The 15,544-nt window shown below is 35.2% G+C and overlaps 1 protein-coding gene across 2 annotated transcripts in view; it reads left to right on the forward strand.

The window, feature by feature from the left end:
• The window catches only part of RAB11FIP2 (RAB11 family interacting protein 2), a 41,519-nt gene extending 29,741 nt beyond the window's left edge, over positions 1-11,778 (forward strand). Inside the window, exons 5-7 of one of the 2 annotated variants that reach the window (XM_070482442.1) lie at positions 186-297; positions 1,520-1,565; positions 7,403-11,778. In XM_070482442.1, coding sequence (XP_070338543.1) covers positions 186-297; positions 1,520-1,565; positions 7,403-7,630 — 386 coding nt within the window. In that variant the 3' untranslated portion in view covers positions 7,631-11,778. The remainder of the gene's footprint in view (positions 1-185; positions 298-1,519; positions 1,566-7,402) is intronic. The other variant, XM_014849254.3, reaches the window with a different exon arrangement.
• Positions 11,779-15,544: the final 3,766 nt, after the last annotated feature.

Genomic DNA, 15,544 nt, shown 5'->3' on the forward strand with positions numbered 1-15,544 from the left:
CTGTGAGAGATTAGTCCCACTGGACCCTGTGCTGACCCTGACCGCCTCGGACTGAAAATCGGAGAGGATGGGAACCGCATGTGTTGGCAGCTGCTACTGCGTCACTCTAGGCCTTGGTGGACTATAGGATAATGTCTTTGCGGATTTTGTTTTTGTTGTTTTCTTTTAAGCCACTCTTTTGTCAGTCTCTCGAGGCTTTGCTGGTGCAGTGACTCTGGTCTGGGACCATACAGAACACCACAAAGACGGTGAGACACGGGGAAGGAGTCAGCCGTGTCGGCCTATAAATGGTGCATTGTAGGTATTTAAATCGTGTTTCACCTTTCTCTACCATGTCACCCAGCTCTACGGAAATACTGAATTTATCCACAGGAGTTCTGGCTAGAAAAGTTCAGCAACCAGTTCTGGAAGCTGGTACTACAAATCTTAGCAGTCACAAATGAAACCTTGGATGTATGAGAAATTCTCTTGAGGTGGCTGTACATGCATGTGTGCCCTGTGGATTTATGGCTTGGGATGGGTACCTGTAATAATAGATATCTTCCAGACATTACATCCAGTGTCCAGACTTTTTGTACTCACCATCAAAAGTTTTAAAAAGTGAGTTTTTTCAAAGGATTCCAGTTATTTAGCTGATAAAGCACAGATAATGAAAAAAATATATTTTAAGTCTTTTGGGGGGGCGGGTGATAAAAAGGGTCCTAGGACAACAATGCTTTGTAGAGGTTCTGAAGGCTAATACTCTTAAGTGCTGGGTAAAAATTAAACTTGAATAGCAATGATGAAATATTTACTCATCAGATGGCTTTGAAGTTTAGCTTCTTTCTGGTTGCAGTCTCCTTCCTAATGGATGTTTCAAAGAAGAAAATGATTATAGCATTCAGCTGTGATGTGTTCTTACTCTGCATGGGAGAAATCCATTTTGTTTTGGTCCATTTGGGTATTTAAATTTTGAAGAGCAGCTTAGAAACCACATTAATGACAGAAATGGTTCATGCAACTGTGAGTTTGTTCTCATTGATAGGATAATGTTTAAAAGTTAATTTTTCTGATACTTACAGAATTTTTTTAAAAGATTGCTTTAACTCTTTTATTCTACAATCTTGCCAAACTAAATTTATTTAGTTATCTGTAGTTTTATATCAGAAGACGTAAGGTGAGTGAATGTGTGCATATAGAATGAATAATATGTTATAAAATATAGTTTTATAAAATATCTCACTGGGTAAAATCACTTATGTTTAAAGATGTGTAGTAACTACGTAATTAAAGGTACAGTTCTTCAGTTCTGATAATAACTGAAGGATTCTTCCTTCAAAGTTGAAAATTGTAGATGCTTTAGAATGTTGAGTAAATATTGTTTTTCTTCTACATCCTGGATTAAATTTCACTGATCTGTGTAATTTAGAACTTTAGAAGTTGTTATGGAAATGTTGGTTAAAAATGTTCTGTTTTTATGTTTCCTCCCACGTGGACCATGACACACTTTTAACATTTATGTTTGTCTTTTATTACGCAGTTTTCATGTGAATCCGACAAGCAATGAAGACCTCAGGAAAATCCCGGTAAGTTGCTGTGGGGTTAGAGAATTACCAAAGAACCAGCCACAGCCAGCCTTCTGTCTGGCACACGTTTCTAAAATGACTCCGGCACCTCGAGTCCCCCAGTTACCTATGAATTATGGCTTCATGTGGTGATTTGGGGAGAAAGAAGAAAAGCAAAATTCAAAGTTTGTCTTTAATATATGATAGGGTGTAACTTCTTACAATCTGTGGAAGTTCAAGCAAACATTATAGTTATAATTGAAGCCAATTTAGAATCCGCATGTTTTGTTTGCACACTGTTTTAAAATTACTATGAAAGCTGTATGTCAAGGTCAACATTAGAGTTATGAAATAAGAGCACGTGAAGAAAAATAACATTTTTTGTTGTTATTTTGACAAAGATTGAAGAAAGAATAAAACTGCTTGTTAAAATTCACCGGTAGGAAGAGCACCCTGGCAAGGGATCCAGTTAAGCAGGAAAGTATTTGAAGGGACCTTTAGGACGCTTACCTTCCTGGTCAGAACAAATCCAAAGGTATTAATTAACAGGCTTGGTAACGACCAGGTGAATTAACTCACATATTTTGCAAGGATTATTTAGGTATCTTAACTTCATTTTATTGTTATTTGAAGTCCAGTTTTGGCTCTCAGAGTTCCATTCCGTCTTCAGTCAATTCTAAATATATTAAACCTGGAGAACAAGGTTCTTTACAAAAATATGGGCACATGTTCTTGGTAGAAAACTAAATTCTCACTGAATAGCAGAAATAGAGCCATTATTCCAAGGGGCTGGTGGTTACTGTTTGAACCATCTGTCCTTAATGTGTGTGATCCAGATGTATAATAAGAATTTTTTAAAGCAATGACATATCACAATTTTCTATGATGTGATATGCCTAGAAAAAACCATGGTGGTGTATAACCCGTTCTAAATGCAGTTATTTGTCTTTAAAATCGTAGACAACATTATAGAAGCAGAGGACTTTGTACTGTGTTTTTGCTGTTTTATGTAAATGATTCGTAAGTTTTGATGTTTCAGAAATACTCAAGTCTTTATAATATGGCAGTCTGGCGAGAAATGTCAGAATATATGAAGTCAGCCTTTGATCAGATAGTAAAATGAATTCTATCAGGCAGTTACTTAATCTCAAACAAAATGCAACATCAAAACATCGATTTAATGTGCAGCTATTGTTTATTAAGTAACGTTAATTACAATTTCTGTGTGCTTGTAAATGTACTTTTCCAAATCTTGTAATTTATTGCTGTAAAAGCATAGTTAGAATTCTTTAAAGAAATAAAATGTGAAAATTGTTTTAGTTAAAGGATTTAAAGGTGATAAAAGAATCCTTGATGTGTGATTATTTTTCTCTGGAATGCTAACTCTTCTAAATGACAGTTAAAGGATTACTAGGTGTTGTTAATTTACTGCAGGATACAATGAAGAGGAGAAAGCTCATCCTCATGCCGATCATTATTGAGGAAAAGTGTTTGAACGATTTTTATGTTGAAGATTATAAGATGTTTGAAGTAATTTACATTAAGTTCTCCAATAATAGCCATCCACCAAGTTATTTTTTCCCCTTCTGGACATAGTATTTTGTAATTAAGTTTGTATGTCTTATATGCTAGTGCCAACACCTGTCTGTGAAAGCACAGTGTTTAAACAGGAGCAGTAGCCAGTTGAAAGGGCAGTGTGAGCTCTTTAAGGCCTAATTAAGAACTGAAAGGGAGATGAAGGGAGTAGGACAAAAGATGTGAAAGTAGCTGAGATGATATTCCCAGAGCAAAGTTCCTCATTAGAACAATAATGAGATGATCAGAGAATGCCAAGCCTTCATCTTATCTCTCTCTCTCCCCTCCAGTTGCCTTGGACATCAGCTAGTACCCCACCAATATTTGGTTACCAGGACAACCTTTCTTTAAATCTTCAGTTATTTTGAGTCCTGATAATTTGCTTTTGTTTAAATTTAAATATTGTAAAAAAATATACATTTCCTAGTTTAAAAGGCTAGACTATGTGTAAAGTAAAAATAATCACTAGTAATTCTCCAAGTCTTTTGATCAACTATATTATTTAAAATTCCCATTAGAAAACTTTATATAATAATTGCATTATTCTCTCACCCAATCTCTATTTTCTTATATCTGCATGTGGAAATTTTTAACAGAGGTTGGGCAGGGATGAAAAAGGATTGGTTGTGAAAGGAAAAGAGACAGGAAAAATTTACATTAAATTTCAGTATAAGAAGACATCTTAAAAACATGTGCTATCTATATGGAGTGCTGGAGGAAAAAATATTGAGTACGTAGGAGTCCCATTGTAGGTTGTTTGAATCTTTGCCAGTGTGGAGATTTCTCAATTTTAGAAGTTTTTCTGAGAATAGTATTAAAAGTATTTTTTTAAAAAATAATTTTTATATTTGCCTGAGAGTTTTCCTCTTTAAGCAAAATGATTTTTGTAACCAAAAAAAATTTTAATTTCTTATTGTGTATATTAGTTAATGTTAATCTTTATTCTTTTATTTGGAATTCTATCAACAAACAGAAGGATATATATGTATATATTGAGTATATCAATTTAAGAATCTTATGCCTAAAATTAGAAAGTTAACATGATTTTCAAATATGGGATAAAATCTGGAACTAAGCATAAAACTGTTTTTAATTATTTTATATTCTTTTCCAGAATACAGTTTATAATACATGTGTTTCTAAGATGTTTTCCTGCCTAGAAACTTGATGCAGAAATTTGGGGTAAAATTTTCACATAAAAAGACAAAAGGAAAATTTATTGGAACAGGTCAGAAATGTATTTCCAGAAAATCCATCTATGCATAAGTATTAGATAGCTGTGAGGGAAAAATAAGCCAAATAATGGATCTGTATATTCTAGATTATGGCTGTAACATGTTGAACAATATTCCAGGATAATAGTTGATTATTTTGAGATTAAATTGTTAGATTGATTTATACCATGGCATTAATTTAAACTACTTAGGTCAAAATAAGAATTTTTGACATGTCTTTATCTTCATTGTCTTTAGGGAAATGTTTTAAAAAATTTTTTGTTAACTGCATTATCTGGTAGTACTGGTGTAGTGTAAAATATAACAATATAAGTGATTTTCTAACTGTATATCATCACTTAATTAGTTTGAAGAAGTCAGTTTATGTATGTATAATTTGATTAAGATTAGAGAGATTCAATTGATGCTATTCTTGCATTAAATTAAGAAAAGAACATAAAAGTCAGCTAATCAGCAATGAATGCCATTTAGCTTAATTTCATTAATCCCTCCAATTCTCACAAGAACTCCTATTTTTGAGTAAATATTTTATTAAAAAAATAAAATCACATTAGTGGGATGTTACTACTTTTTTAAAACTCAGTTTGGAAAAATCACTTTGTAGACCAGGAAATTTTAGAGTTGAAAGGGGCCTTGGAGAACATCTCATTTATCGGATAAGGAAAGTGAGACCTAGGTTGCTTTCTGTGTCAAATCTGTGCAGAATTACTTAGGTTAAAGTAAGAAACTTTAGCTCATTTTTAATAAGTTTTTAAAATATACTTACCTCTCTAGTATGTCTTATCTTTTCCATAGAGACCTGCTTAATATAATAATTGTTTAATAAGAATGTGGTTAGGAAATTATAATGTTTAGTATCTCTGAAGGACTGATAACCAATTAAATAACCCAGTAAATACATGAGAGAGAGTGTGTAGACTTAATCTTGTGAAAGATTAATTGATCTGAGAGAAAAGAGAAAAGAAAGTAAATCGAAATTTGTCTCCAAAGTTGTCCTTTACTCTTTGCAGAGCAATATTCTGAATTGTTTTTAGGGACAAAGGTAATACAACTCATAAAGTTGTGTCTGTTCCCAGTGTCTAATGCTAAAATAAATAAGTTGTTTTAAATATATCTTACAGAATTAAAACTCACTTCCCTTTAGCATCCTCTCTATTTATTTTCTTAATCTAGTAGAGGCTCTTATTAACTCTTTAATATTTCAATAACTTTATAACTAATCTCAGCCCCTCCAAATGATCTTACCCACTGCTGCCATTCAGTTTTCAATAATCATTAATTTAGCATTAATCATATCTTTCCTCTGTGTAGAAACCTTCAATGGCTTCCTATTTCCTGTAGCAAGAAGTCTAAAAGGAGTGCTACTAAGGAGTAATAGTATTCAACATCCCTGATGGTCTGTTTGGACCCTGCCATTTCAGCCTCTTGCTGCTCCCTGTCCTGAGCCTTATTTTCCAGCCGTCCTCCGCTGATTGCGTGTTGCTGATTCTCTAGCTTGAACCTTGTTTCCTCCTTTGAACAAGCAGTCCCCACTGCTTGAGATGCCCATTACACATTTCTGCCTCGCAAAATCTTTGAAGGCCTAGTGCAAGCCATATCTTCTCCACGAAACCTGAGAGATTCTGTGGAATTGGAGAAGTTCTCAGTCCTAAGTTTTTTCCTTTACTCTGGCGAAGGGAGTATGGGTCTGTAACCCAAGCATCAAATTGCTGTCTGTTCTCTAGCTTGCTTCTCTGGTGCCTGGGGGAGGACGGGATACAAAGTTACACTTTGGCTTGGCTGATGAAAACTCCTAGACACATAGCAAATTAAAGTAGATCCTGAAAATGAGTAAAGACAAATTTAATTTCTAAGAAAAAAGGCCTTTCTCCATTCACCAGTCCCCATTCTCCCTTTTCCACTGAGTGGATTAAATGCTATTAGTCTGTAAGAGCAAGACCAATTCCTCAATATTTTAGTTTATTTTCCTTAAAGCCAATGGAAATATTTTGAAAGAAAGTGTTGAAAACTATTTTAAGTTGTTTAGTGACAGAACTATGTATAAAAAGGTATAAAAATTGCACTTTATATTGGGCATTTTACGAATGAAAAATCTAAATACTATACACTGTAAATAGAAGATGATGTCACAGTGCCGTTTTGATTAAATTCCTGAGGAATATTTTTCTTTTGATATTATAATGCTTTGTAATAAAAATGAATTAAATTAATGCCTTTTTTTGGTTTATATTTATACTTTTGTGTAAAAAGAATTTTCATCAATAGAATAAGGTTAACAAAATAAATAAATGGTGAAATGGGAGAGAATGCAGATATACTAAAGCAAAGTGTTTAATGATCGTAGTTGAACTTTGAACTCTGAGTTTCCTGATAACCAGAGCAAAAAGTGAAATAAGATAAAATATATAGGTGGTAGTACTAGGAGGAGGAAATAGACTAGTTACTCGGGGAGAAGCAGATCTGTTTGCCTCTAAATTAAAACAGAACTTACTCCCATGGGGCTTCTTGTAAGGATGCTCATTGATTTAATTCTGAATGCCTTCAACATTTCATAGCAAATTGGAGAAGCAGATTTGATTTTCCTGCCTCTTGTATAATCGTCTTCAATAAAAATCCAAAGGCATAACGTTAAATCCCAGTTCAGTGGAAGCATTTCATGAGGACTAATGCCCAAATGTATTGTTTTCAATAGCTTCTTGCAGTTCCTCCAAGTTAATTCCTAGAGATCTTTAATTTTTATCTATGTTAGTTATATTTATTATAGAACATTTTATCTCTTAATTTAAATTATATGGTCAATTTCTTATAGTAGGACATTGTCCACAATGTAAAAAAGGATTTTAGAAGAATTTAGAATTACGATCAAGGCTCTGGTGCATCTGCCCTGGCACTGGCTCGCAACTCAGTGAGCTGTCACAATTGGTTCTAGCCGAAGATAGAGAAAAACTTGGGCAGGGTTTGAAAAACTGGAAGTTGAAATTCAAAATAATTCTTAATTTGTCCCTGATGATTGTATCTGCTGAAGTGACAGTCTTTATCCTGTTCTAGGACAGCAACCCTTTTGATGCCACTGCAGGGTACCGTGGCCTGACCTACGAGGAGGTGCTCCAGGAGCTGGTGAAACACAAGGAGCTCCTCAGGAGGAAAGACACCCACATCCGGGAACTGGAGGACTACATTGACAACCTCCTTGTAAGGGTCATGGAGGAAACACCCAGTATTCTCAGAGTGCCCTACGAACCGTCCAGGAAAGCTGGCAAATTCTCCAATAGTTAATAAGCCAACTGTACTGCATTTATAATTGGGGAAAAAAAGAAAGGAAGAGAGAGAAGGAAAGAAGGAAAACTTGTTACTCAAAGAGACTACACTATCAGGTTTCATTACATACTCTTCTTCATTGTGAAAAGTTGTTTTAGCTGTAAATATTAGCAGGGACTCTCAAGAGTGACCTTTGAAGTGAGCTAAATAATTTAAAGTTTTAAAGTGAAAATGGCCAGATCCTCGATGAATAAGCAGTTCCTTAGGGTTCACTTAGGTGCTGGTGCCGGCCCACTAATCTGCCAGAGGCCTAGAAACATCTTCAGAAGTATATGACTTATTCCTCAGGAATAGATTTCTCATAAAGCAGAATCGGTACTGTGGTTGGTTTCTCAGACATCAATTTGTAGACACATTTAGCCGCAGGAATACTCATTATAAACACTATTTAAAAAAGTTCATGTTTTATATGCATATGTATACATGAATGTATGTTCATGTATCTTTGTATATAAAATACATGCATATACCTCATATACATATATGTATGTGTTTTTAGAACATTTAAAAACAACTGGTTGCCTCCAAAATTAGGGCCCCAGTTTCTTAATTTGAAAACATATGTGTGCTCTATCGATGCAAAACAAATCATCGTTGCTACTCTTGTGGTTTGTGTAACAGAGAAGCTGCTTCAGATCACTCTTGGCCGTGTGAACCTTGGTTTCAGAGTAAGCTGCTACTACGTATTATTCCAGATTCAAATTTGTGCTCTTTTTCTGAAAGTAATGATCCAAAGAGTGACATATTTTAGGAAACTTTAACAACTTCACAACAGCATGAATTTCTTGAATTAACTTTTTATCTTAACGTTTGAATTTTATTTAAGCTATAAGCAGAAGATAAGCTAATGTAATTTGTTGAGATTCTGAAAGCCTTTAAATCACTAGCAAAGAAAATATTAGAAAGTTATATCTGAAGATAATTTGGGGGGAAGAAATGTAGGTGATCATCTGATGCCTGATAACCCAAAGCAATGGGCAAATTCTAGGAATGAAGAATTAGGCTTGGTTTCAAGTTACTTAAATAATAGAACAGATGGTTGCATTTGGGTCTTGAAACGAAATAAGAGTTTCTAAAGGAGGAGTGAGTTTTTAAAACAGATCTTTACTAGCATGACTTTATACACTATTTACATCAACCCTTTAAGAACTGATTTATCACAAAATTATATGTTGGCTTTTTTTTTAAGTCTGCTCCCCAAAAATGTTGATTATTTTCGTGAATTATCTTTATGTATTTGGACAAAATTAGTCTGAAATTTCAAGTTGGTATAAAAATATTAGTAACCATGTACTGCTTATGTTTTACCTTAAAAATCTAAAATGGTTACCATGAAGCATTGAATCTACGTCTTCTGAATTTAAAATGAAAAATTCACCTGTACATGGGGACTATAGTCCCCAATCTTTTAATGAGCTGCATTTTAGTCTAATATTTATCTCTACTAAGACTTCATTGAAAGTTAAATACAAAGCAGACGTAGTAATAGTTTTGTTCGTTTTAATATTTGGAATCAGATGATCTTGGCCAGGCTTAGATTCATGAGCCAAAATTCCTTGTTATTTGTATTTTCTGAGTTTCTTTAGTTTCCTTCTGAGAGTATACATTTTGAAATTCTGAAAATTTTTCCCAAATATAAAAAATTAAATCATTTTTAAGATGAAGAACTGTAGAAGCAAAAGTAGCTTTTACCAACTTTTCCCTCCATTCTAACTTTCTGTAATAAACCTCAAAATCTGGTGTGGAATTTTATTTTCCCATTTGAGGTCTTGGTAATTATTATTTTTTAACATGGTGCCATTTTTAGTTAACATTTATTAAATAGTACAAAATTCTTAGCATTTGTCTTTTCTGTTAGTATAATTGAAACTCTTCTTACACTTTTTAAAATCCCAAATCCATGTGTTTTCAGTATTATGACATTATCTGTAGATCCTTTAATATGCTTAGGCCTAATTTACTGTTTATAGAATGACATTATCTGTAGATCCTTTAATATGCTTAGGCCTAATTTACTGTTTATAGAATGAACCGAGATGTAAGTTTTGTATTAGGGGACATGTTTTATGTAAATAGAGTTCGTTAAAAAGTGTGGTTCAGGTACTACTATTCTTTTTATGACAAAATTCATTTTTAAGGTGAGATTCTTTGCCTGTAAAAAAAACTGTTAAGGATTAGACTTCTCCATCCGTGAGTGATCTGGTTATAATGGAATCAATATTTTTGTCTTTAAAAATGAGACAAGAGTTGTATTGGAAACTGCATCTGCATTTATCACTGCCTGAGAATGTTCTGTTTCAATGTTGGTGAACTCCCACTTGTGACTAGAGTAAAATTGATTCTATATTTCATAAGTGATCAATGTAATAAAATAACCAAAAAGTAAAAACAAGTCCCAAGGAAATATATCAGTGTTGCCTGTGTTTGGGCGAAGCGCAAACCGAGTAGTTTTAATATCTAGCATTGCAGAGAAAGGTCAAAAATCACATCTTTGTTTATTTTTTGAAAATGTAACTTTTGAGTGTTTCTAATGGTATATTTTGTTAGTAGCTTAGAAATGGAAATAAAATATATGTAACTCGATAAATAATGCACAGCACAGTTGACTTATAAATAGATTTTACTTTTGCTTTCATGCTTAAAAAAATGCATGCTCAAAAATATTTCCACTAATAAGAGGATTTTTTAAAAACCACAGGATTGATATTTATCTCAAATGTGTCTTAAGCTAACATACTTCTGTTACATGCTTAAAATATTTCTGCTATTATATTTAAAACAGTATTGTTTTACAGCCAGTTCCTCTCCCGGTTCTCAGATTCAGCCTTGAAGGTATTGAACATGCTGTCCTCCCACTTAGGCTTCAGGTTTCATTTACTGAATACCAGGGTCCTATCTTAGAACTGTATATAAAATGATGTGTCACTCATTCATGCAAAATGTTCAAGTATTGCTTTTTGCTGCTATATTCTTCCTTGAGCCCAGTTTTGCCGTCCTCCCATGAATGTAGTATTATCCATAGATTATACATAACTACATCTCTTGCTTTTGGCAGTAAATGAAGATTTCGTTGTAATTTTCCAGCTGTGAAAATGTTGCCTTGTGTTTAAAAGGGTTTCATGAATGGAAACCTAAGTAAAACTCAGCCCGTTAGTGACAGACTTGCTTTCCTCACATCCTTCCTTCACCAGCTTCTCCACCCTCACACCCCCCACCCATCACCCCCAGAAGGGTGCTTATGCTTTAGCAAGGAGAATCTTAAAACAAAAAAAAACACAAAAACAGGGAAACAGTCTTTAGTATATCTAGTAATTGATAGACTAGAGCTTTTATTTCCCTGTGTGGCTTTTTAGGAAAAGCAACCTACCTTGGATTTGTAAATCAAGCTGAAACTTTTTGATGTCCGTGTACTCATATGTCATAGATACAGTAGGTGTCCCTTGTGTGTGTAAAGTGAAGTACAAAGCATGCTCCTTCGCCCGATCTCTTTGAAGTAAGAGGTAAAGGATCACAGCGCTGCGGGTTCATGATGGGAGATGTAAGGTCTGTCAGCACACAGTGAAAGCCCCCATTTTCACAGATTTATAACTTTAATAATCAGTGGAAGTATTTAATATGCAGTAGGTAGCACCTTAACTAATTAATCTGCATATGAAGGGTTTTCTGATGTATTTAATAAGAAGTGTAGATGCTCCTCGAGCATTAAACTAGAGTTGACGTTTTGTTTCATTTATTTTCTACGCCAAAAAGATCCACTCTTAGAATGGAATTGAAGTCTGCAACAAATGATACATTGGGCCTATTAATCTTCAAAGCTTCCAGGTGGTCTGTCTTTTGAGGTACACAAAAATGCTGCAGATCTAGAAATGTATATATTTAGCAGGTATTTGAATGATAGAAACATTATTTATAACTGAGGAGTATTACACTTAGTAGGTAAAATGCCGTAGTAACTCGTATACTTTTTTGCAGGTACAAACTCAAAAGTGTGTAAGCATTGCATAATGTGACAGTTGTATAATTTATGTAATCTGATGCATGAATCAGAATTTTTATATAATGTATGATATTGATTTATTATAGTTGATTAAAGTATTAATCTTAAATCAGTTGTCGCAATTTCTTTTTGCAGATGAAACACCGTGAATACACATTCGTACATGAGTCCTCCTTGGCCTTTAGAAATGCTTAGGCTGCCTCCTGGGTGGTGTTCTGCAGCAGGTATTCTGTAAGACCTATACACTCACTTTACTATGAACAGAGTTCTGAAAAGTCATTCCGAGAGTAGTTTTAAGTACTTTAGAGTGGACATTCTTCAACAAATATGCGAATGCCCTCTATGTATGAGACGTCCCCTCAGAGGGGCAGAGCGTGGTTTGGTAGAAAATGATGTTTGAGTATTTACGTAGAGACTAAGGCCTACACCAGGGGCTTTCTGTTGTACATTATTTCACTTATTCCTCATAACAACCCTGGAAGGAAAGGGCTGTACAAGCTTCAGAGGAAATTTAAGACAACTTATGAATATCTATTTGTGGACCTTAGTAAAGGTTGGTAAACCCATGGCATTTTATCCAGCTCATAGCAAAAATCGCTAACTGGTCACCACTTCCAGCCTTCTCAGCCTAGAAGTCCGAGTATACACCTGTCCCTCCGAGATGCTGTCTGAGGGAAATGGGAATCTAAGGGCCCAGGGTGTGGGTGTGGGTGTGTATCTGGCAGTGTGTTAGGCAGTTGTGTTATTCTAGGTTATGGGACGGGATCCATATGTGGTAGTCTTGGCCATAAATCATACACATTTGGAACAAGGCGTTTCTCTGCAGGCCAGAACACCTTCCTAGTCTAAGTGCTTTCAGTTTTTGAGGGCCCATTTAATGTATCCCTTCACTTGCCCCAGAATATCTCTAGATTCTTTCCCTGTCTGCCTATCCCCAGTGCACACATTTATTTTTCCTTAGTCTACTGAGACAAAGATATTTGGGGTAGTTTGGAAGTAGAGAGTTATTAAAGTGGCCCTTTTTCACATAGCCTTTGTTTTAATGCACTGCCTGTCTCAGAAATGTTTCTGCTAAGGTTTTCAAAGTAATGAGCTTGTGACCTGGATGCCTGGCATTCTGCGTTTTTCCCCAAATAATTTTAGATGATTACACAAATGTCATACTTTCACATGTTTGTGATTGTCCAGAGTTAATACTTACAAGCAGCATTTTTGTATGCGTATAATTACATGAACTAGGAAAGCTTGATTCCATTCTTAAACTCCTTGCACCCTATAATTTGATTATTAGGTTTTCAGTGGTTTCCTCATTTGTTAGGCAAACTCAGAAGCCAGAATTTGTGCTGGGAAGCATGAAATCAAATTTCTCTATCAGAGGTTTTCAATTACTTTGTGTTGTGGTCAAATGTAAGATATGGTCCAATTTGTTACTAATATTTGTACCAAAGTTTGCAAATGATTTATTTATTTCTACTAAATTAGAACAGAGTAAAGATTATTGCTATTATAGTGTTACTTACATGTTCATGTTCTGGTGAATGTGTATGAGCAAAGGGTATGAGGCTGAGACTGCAGACCAGCCCTACAACCTAGGGGCAGGGATGGCAAACTCATGTTTACACAGCCACTTAGGTACACTGGATAATAAGGCAGCCAGGTGTAGAAGAGTAGGGATTGCTGGGGACAGTAGCGATCTGGAGAGCCCATTTCCCCCACTGACAGCCGTTTAGCTCCAGCTCATTGTGGCCATATGGAAATGAATACAAGGCCAGGGTTGCTAATCTGGATCTTTTTAGAAAAACTGAAAATACAGATTTTTATGTGAAATAATGATTTCCAAATGTTAGCAACTAATTCATTTTTTTTAAACACAAAAACTGAGGGCCACCAGTGTGCAGTCTCTTCCTTAGTGAGACACTAGTTCTGACATACCATCAGTCATTGTCATCGTCATCAGAACAGTTCAGAGGATGGTTGTTGTTTACTTCTCCCACAAATGATTTTGTGTTTAATCAAAAACTGGGTTGGCCAAGGGGTGTGTGGGGTGTGTACGCTATCTAAGACAGAAGCACAGCTCAAGAATTTGGAAGGGCAGAGAGCATAGGGAGTAACTATCAGTGGGTATAAAGTTTCAGTTGTGCAAGATGAGTAAGTTCTAGAGATCTGCTGTACGACATCAGGCCTATGGTTAACAATACTGTACACTTAAAAATTTGTTAAGAGGGTAGATCTCATGTTAAATGTTCTTACTACAATAAAGAAAGGACATTCCAAACTGGTGCAGCGTCTACAGAAAACAGTATGAAGATCTCTCAAAAAGTTAAAAATAGAAATACCATACGACCCAGCTATCCCACTACTGGGTATTTATCCAAAGAACATGAAATCAACAATTCAAAGAGATTTGTGCACCCCTGTGTTCATCGCAGCATTAGTCACAGTACCCAAGACGTGGAAGCAACCCAAGTGCCCATTGACTGATGAATGGCTAAAGAAGATGTGGTGTATATATATATATATATATATATATATATACAATGGAATACTACTCAGGCGTAAAAAAGACAAAATAGTGCCATTTGCAACAGCATGGATGGACCTTGAGGGTACCATGTTAAGTGAAGTAAGTCAGAGAAAGGCAGATACGATATAATTTCACTCATAGGTGGAAGGTAAACACATAGATAAGGAGAACGGATTAGTGGTTACCAGAGGAGAAAGGAGCGGGGGGAGGGCAAAAGGGATAAAGGGTCACATATGTATGGTGATGGATAAAAACTAAACGTGGTGGACACGATGCAGTCTATACAGAAACTGAAATTTAATGTCCACCTAAATGTTACATAATTTTATAAGCCAATATGACCTCAATTAAAAAAAAAAAGGACTTTCTCTGGCATGCCTGCCTGTCCCTCAGCCTGACTGTGCAGGTGATTTTAATGGTACAGGTAATCTGAGTTACAGGCTGAGGGCCAATGCTCTAGTGCTGAGAATATTTCAGCATGTTGTCCGGGGATCTGTTACATACCCTTTTTGTGGTAATTATGATTTTTAAGACTTATTTATTATAGTCTTGCCTTTTAGTAAAAATTGTATAAAAACTGTTAGTGTCCCAAAGACCAGTTTAGCACATAATACTGTGCTGTGTTAAAGTCAAATCACATATGGAGTATGACAATTTCCAGTAGTATAAAGTCAATGTGTTTTCATGTGATTTTTTTAGGGTATAAAATACATATTTCAGTTAAAATATGATGACCATTGATTTCACAGTTTGTTTGATTTCGTATATCAGCCATTTAAAATTCTACCATACTTTTTGACCCCAGCAGATCAGGAAAGGTGGCCAGTTTAGTTCTCAAAGTGTTGTCCCCACAGCAGCAATGTCAGCATCACCGGGGAACTTGTTAGAATGCAAATTCTCAGACCCTGTTCCAGACCTACTGAGTCAGAAACTCAGAGGGTAGGACCGCAAAAGCTCTTTTAACAGGCCCTCCCAGTGCTTCGAATGCACATTCAAATTTGAGAACCACTGGGATAGAGGCCCCCCTTTTTTTCTGAGCTTGATGTAGTTGAGAGAATCCCTTTTTTTGACTTAATGTAACTTTCCTTGCCATCTTGAATTTATTTATGAACCTGTTTAAGTGTTTTTGATAAAATGAATATTTTGTATTTTAAAGAATCTTCAAGGATGATGAAACTTCATGTAGGTAGAATGTTCATCAGATAAGCACAATGCATTGAGCAGGGTATCTGTGTCGTAAATACTCTTGGTTCAGTGGTGTACTGTGCTTTTGTAAAGTAAGATTTGGTACTGTGGCTGAGAAGGCAAAAATGCTCGTGGGCTTTACTGAAAAATCTCGCTTTTGTTCTGA

The sequence above is a fragment of the Equus asinus genome, chromosome 2 (assembly GCF_041296235.1).
Source record: "Equus asinus isolate D_3611 breed Donkey chromosome 2, EquAss-T2T_v2, whole genome shotgun sequence".
Taxonomy (NCBI): domain Eukaryota; kingdom Metazoa; phylum Chordata; class Mammalia; order Perissodactyla; family Equidae; genus Equus; species Equus asinus.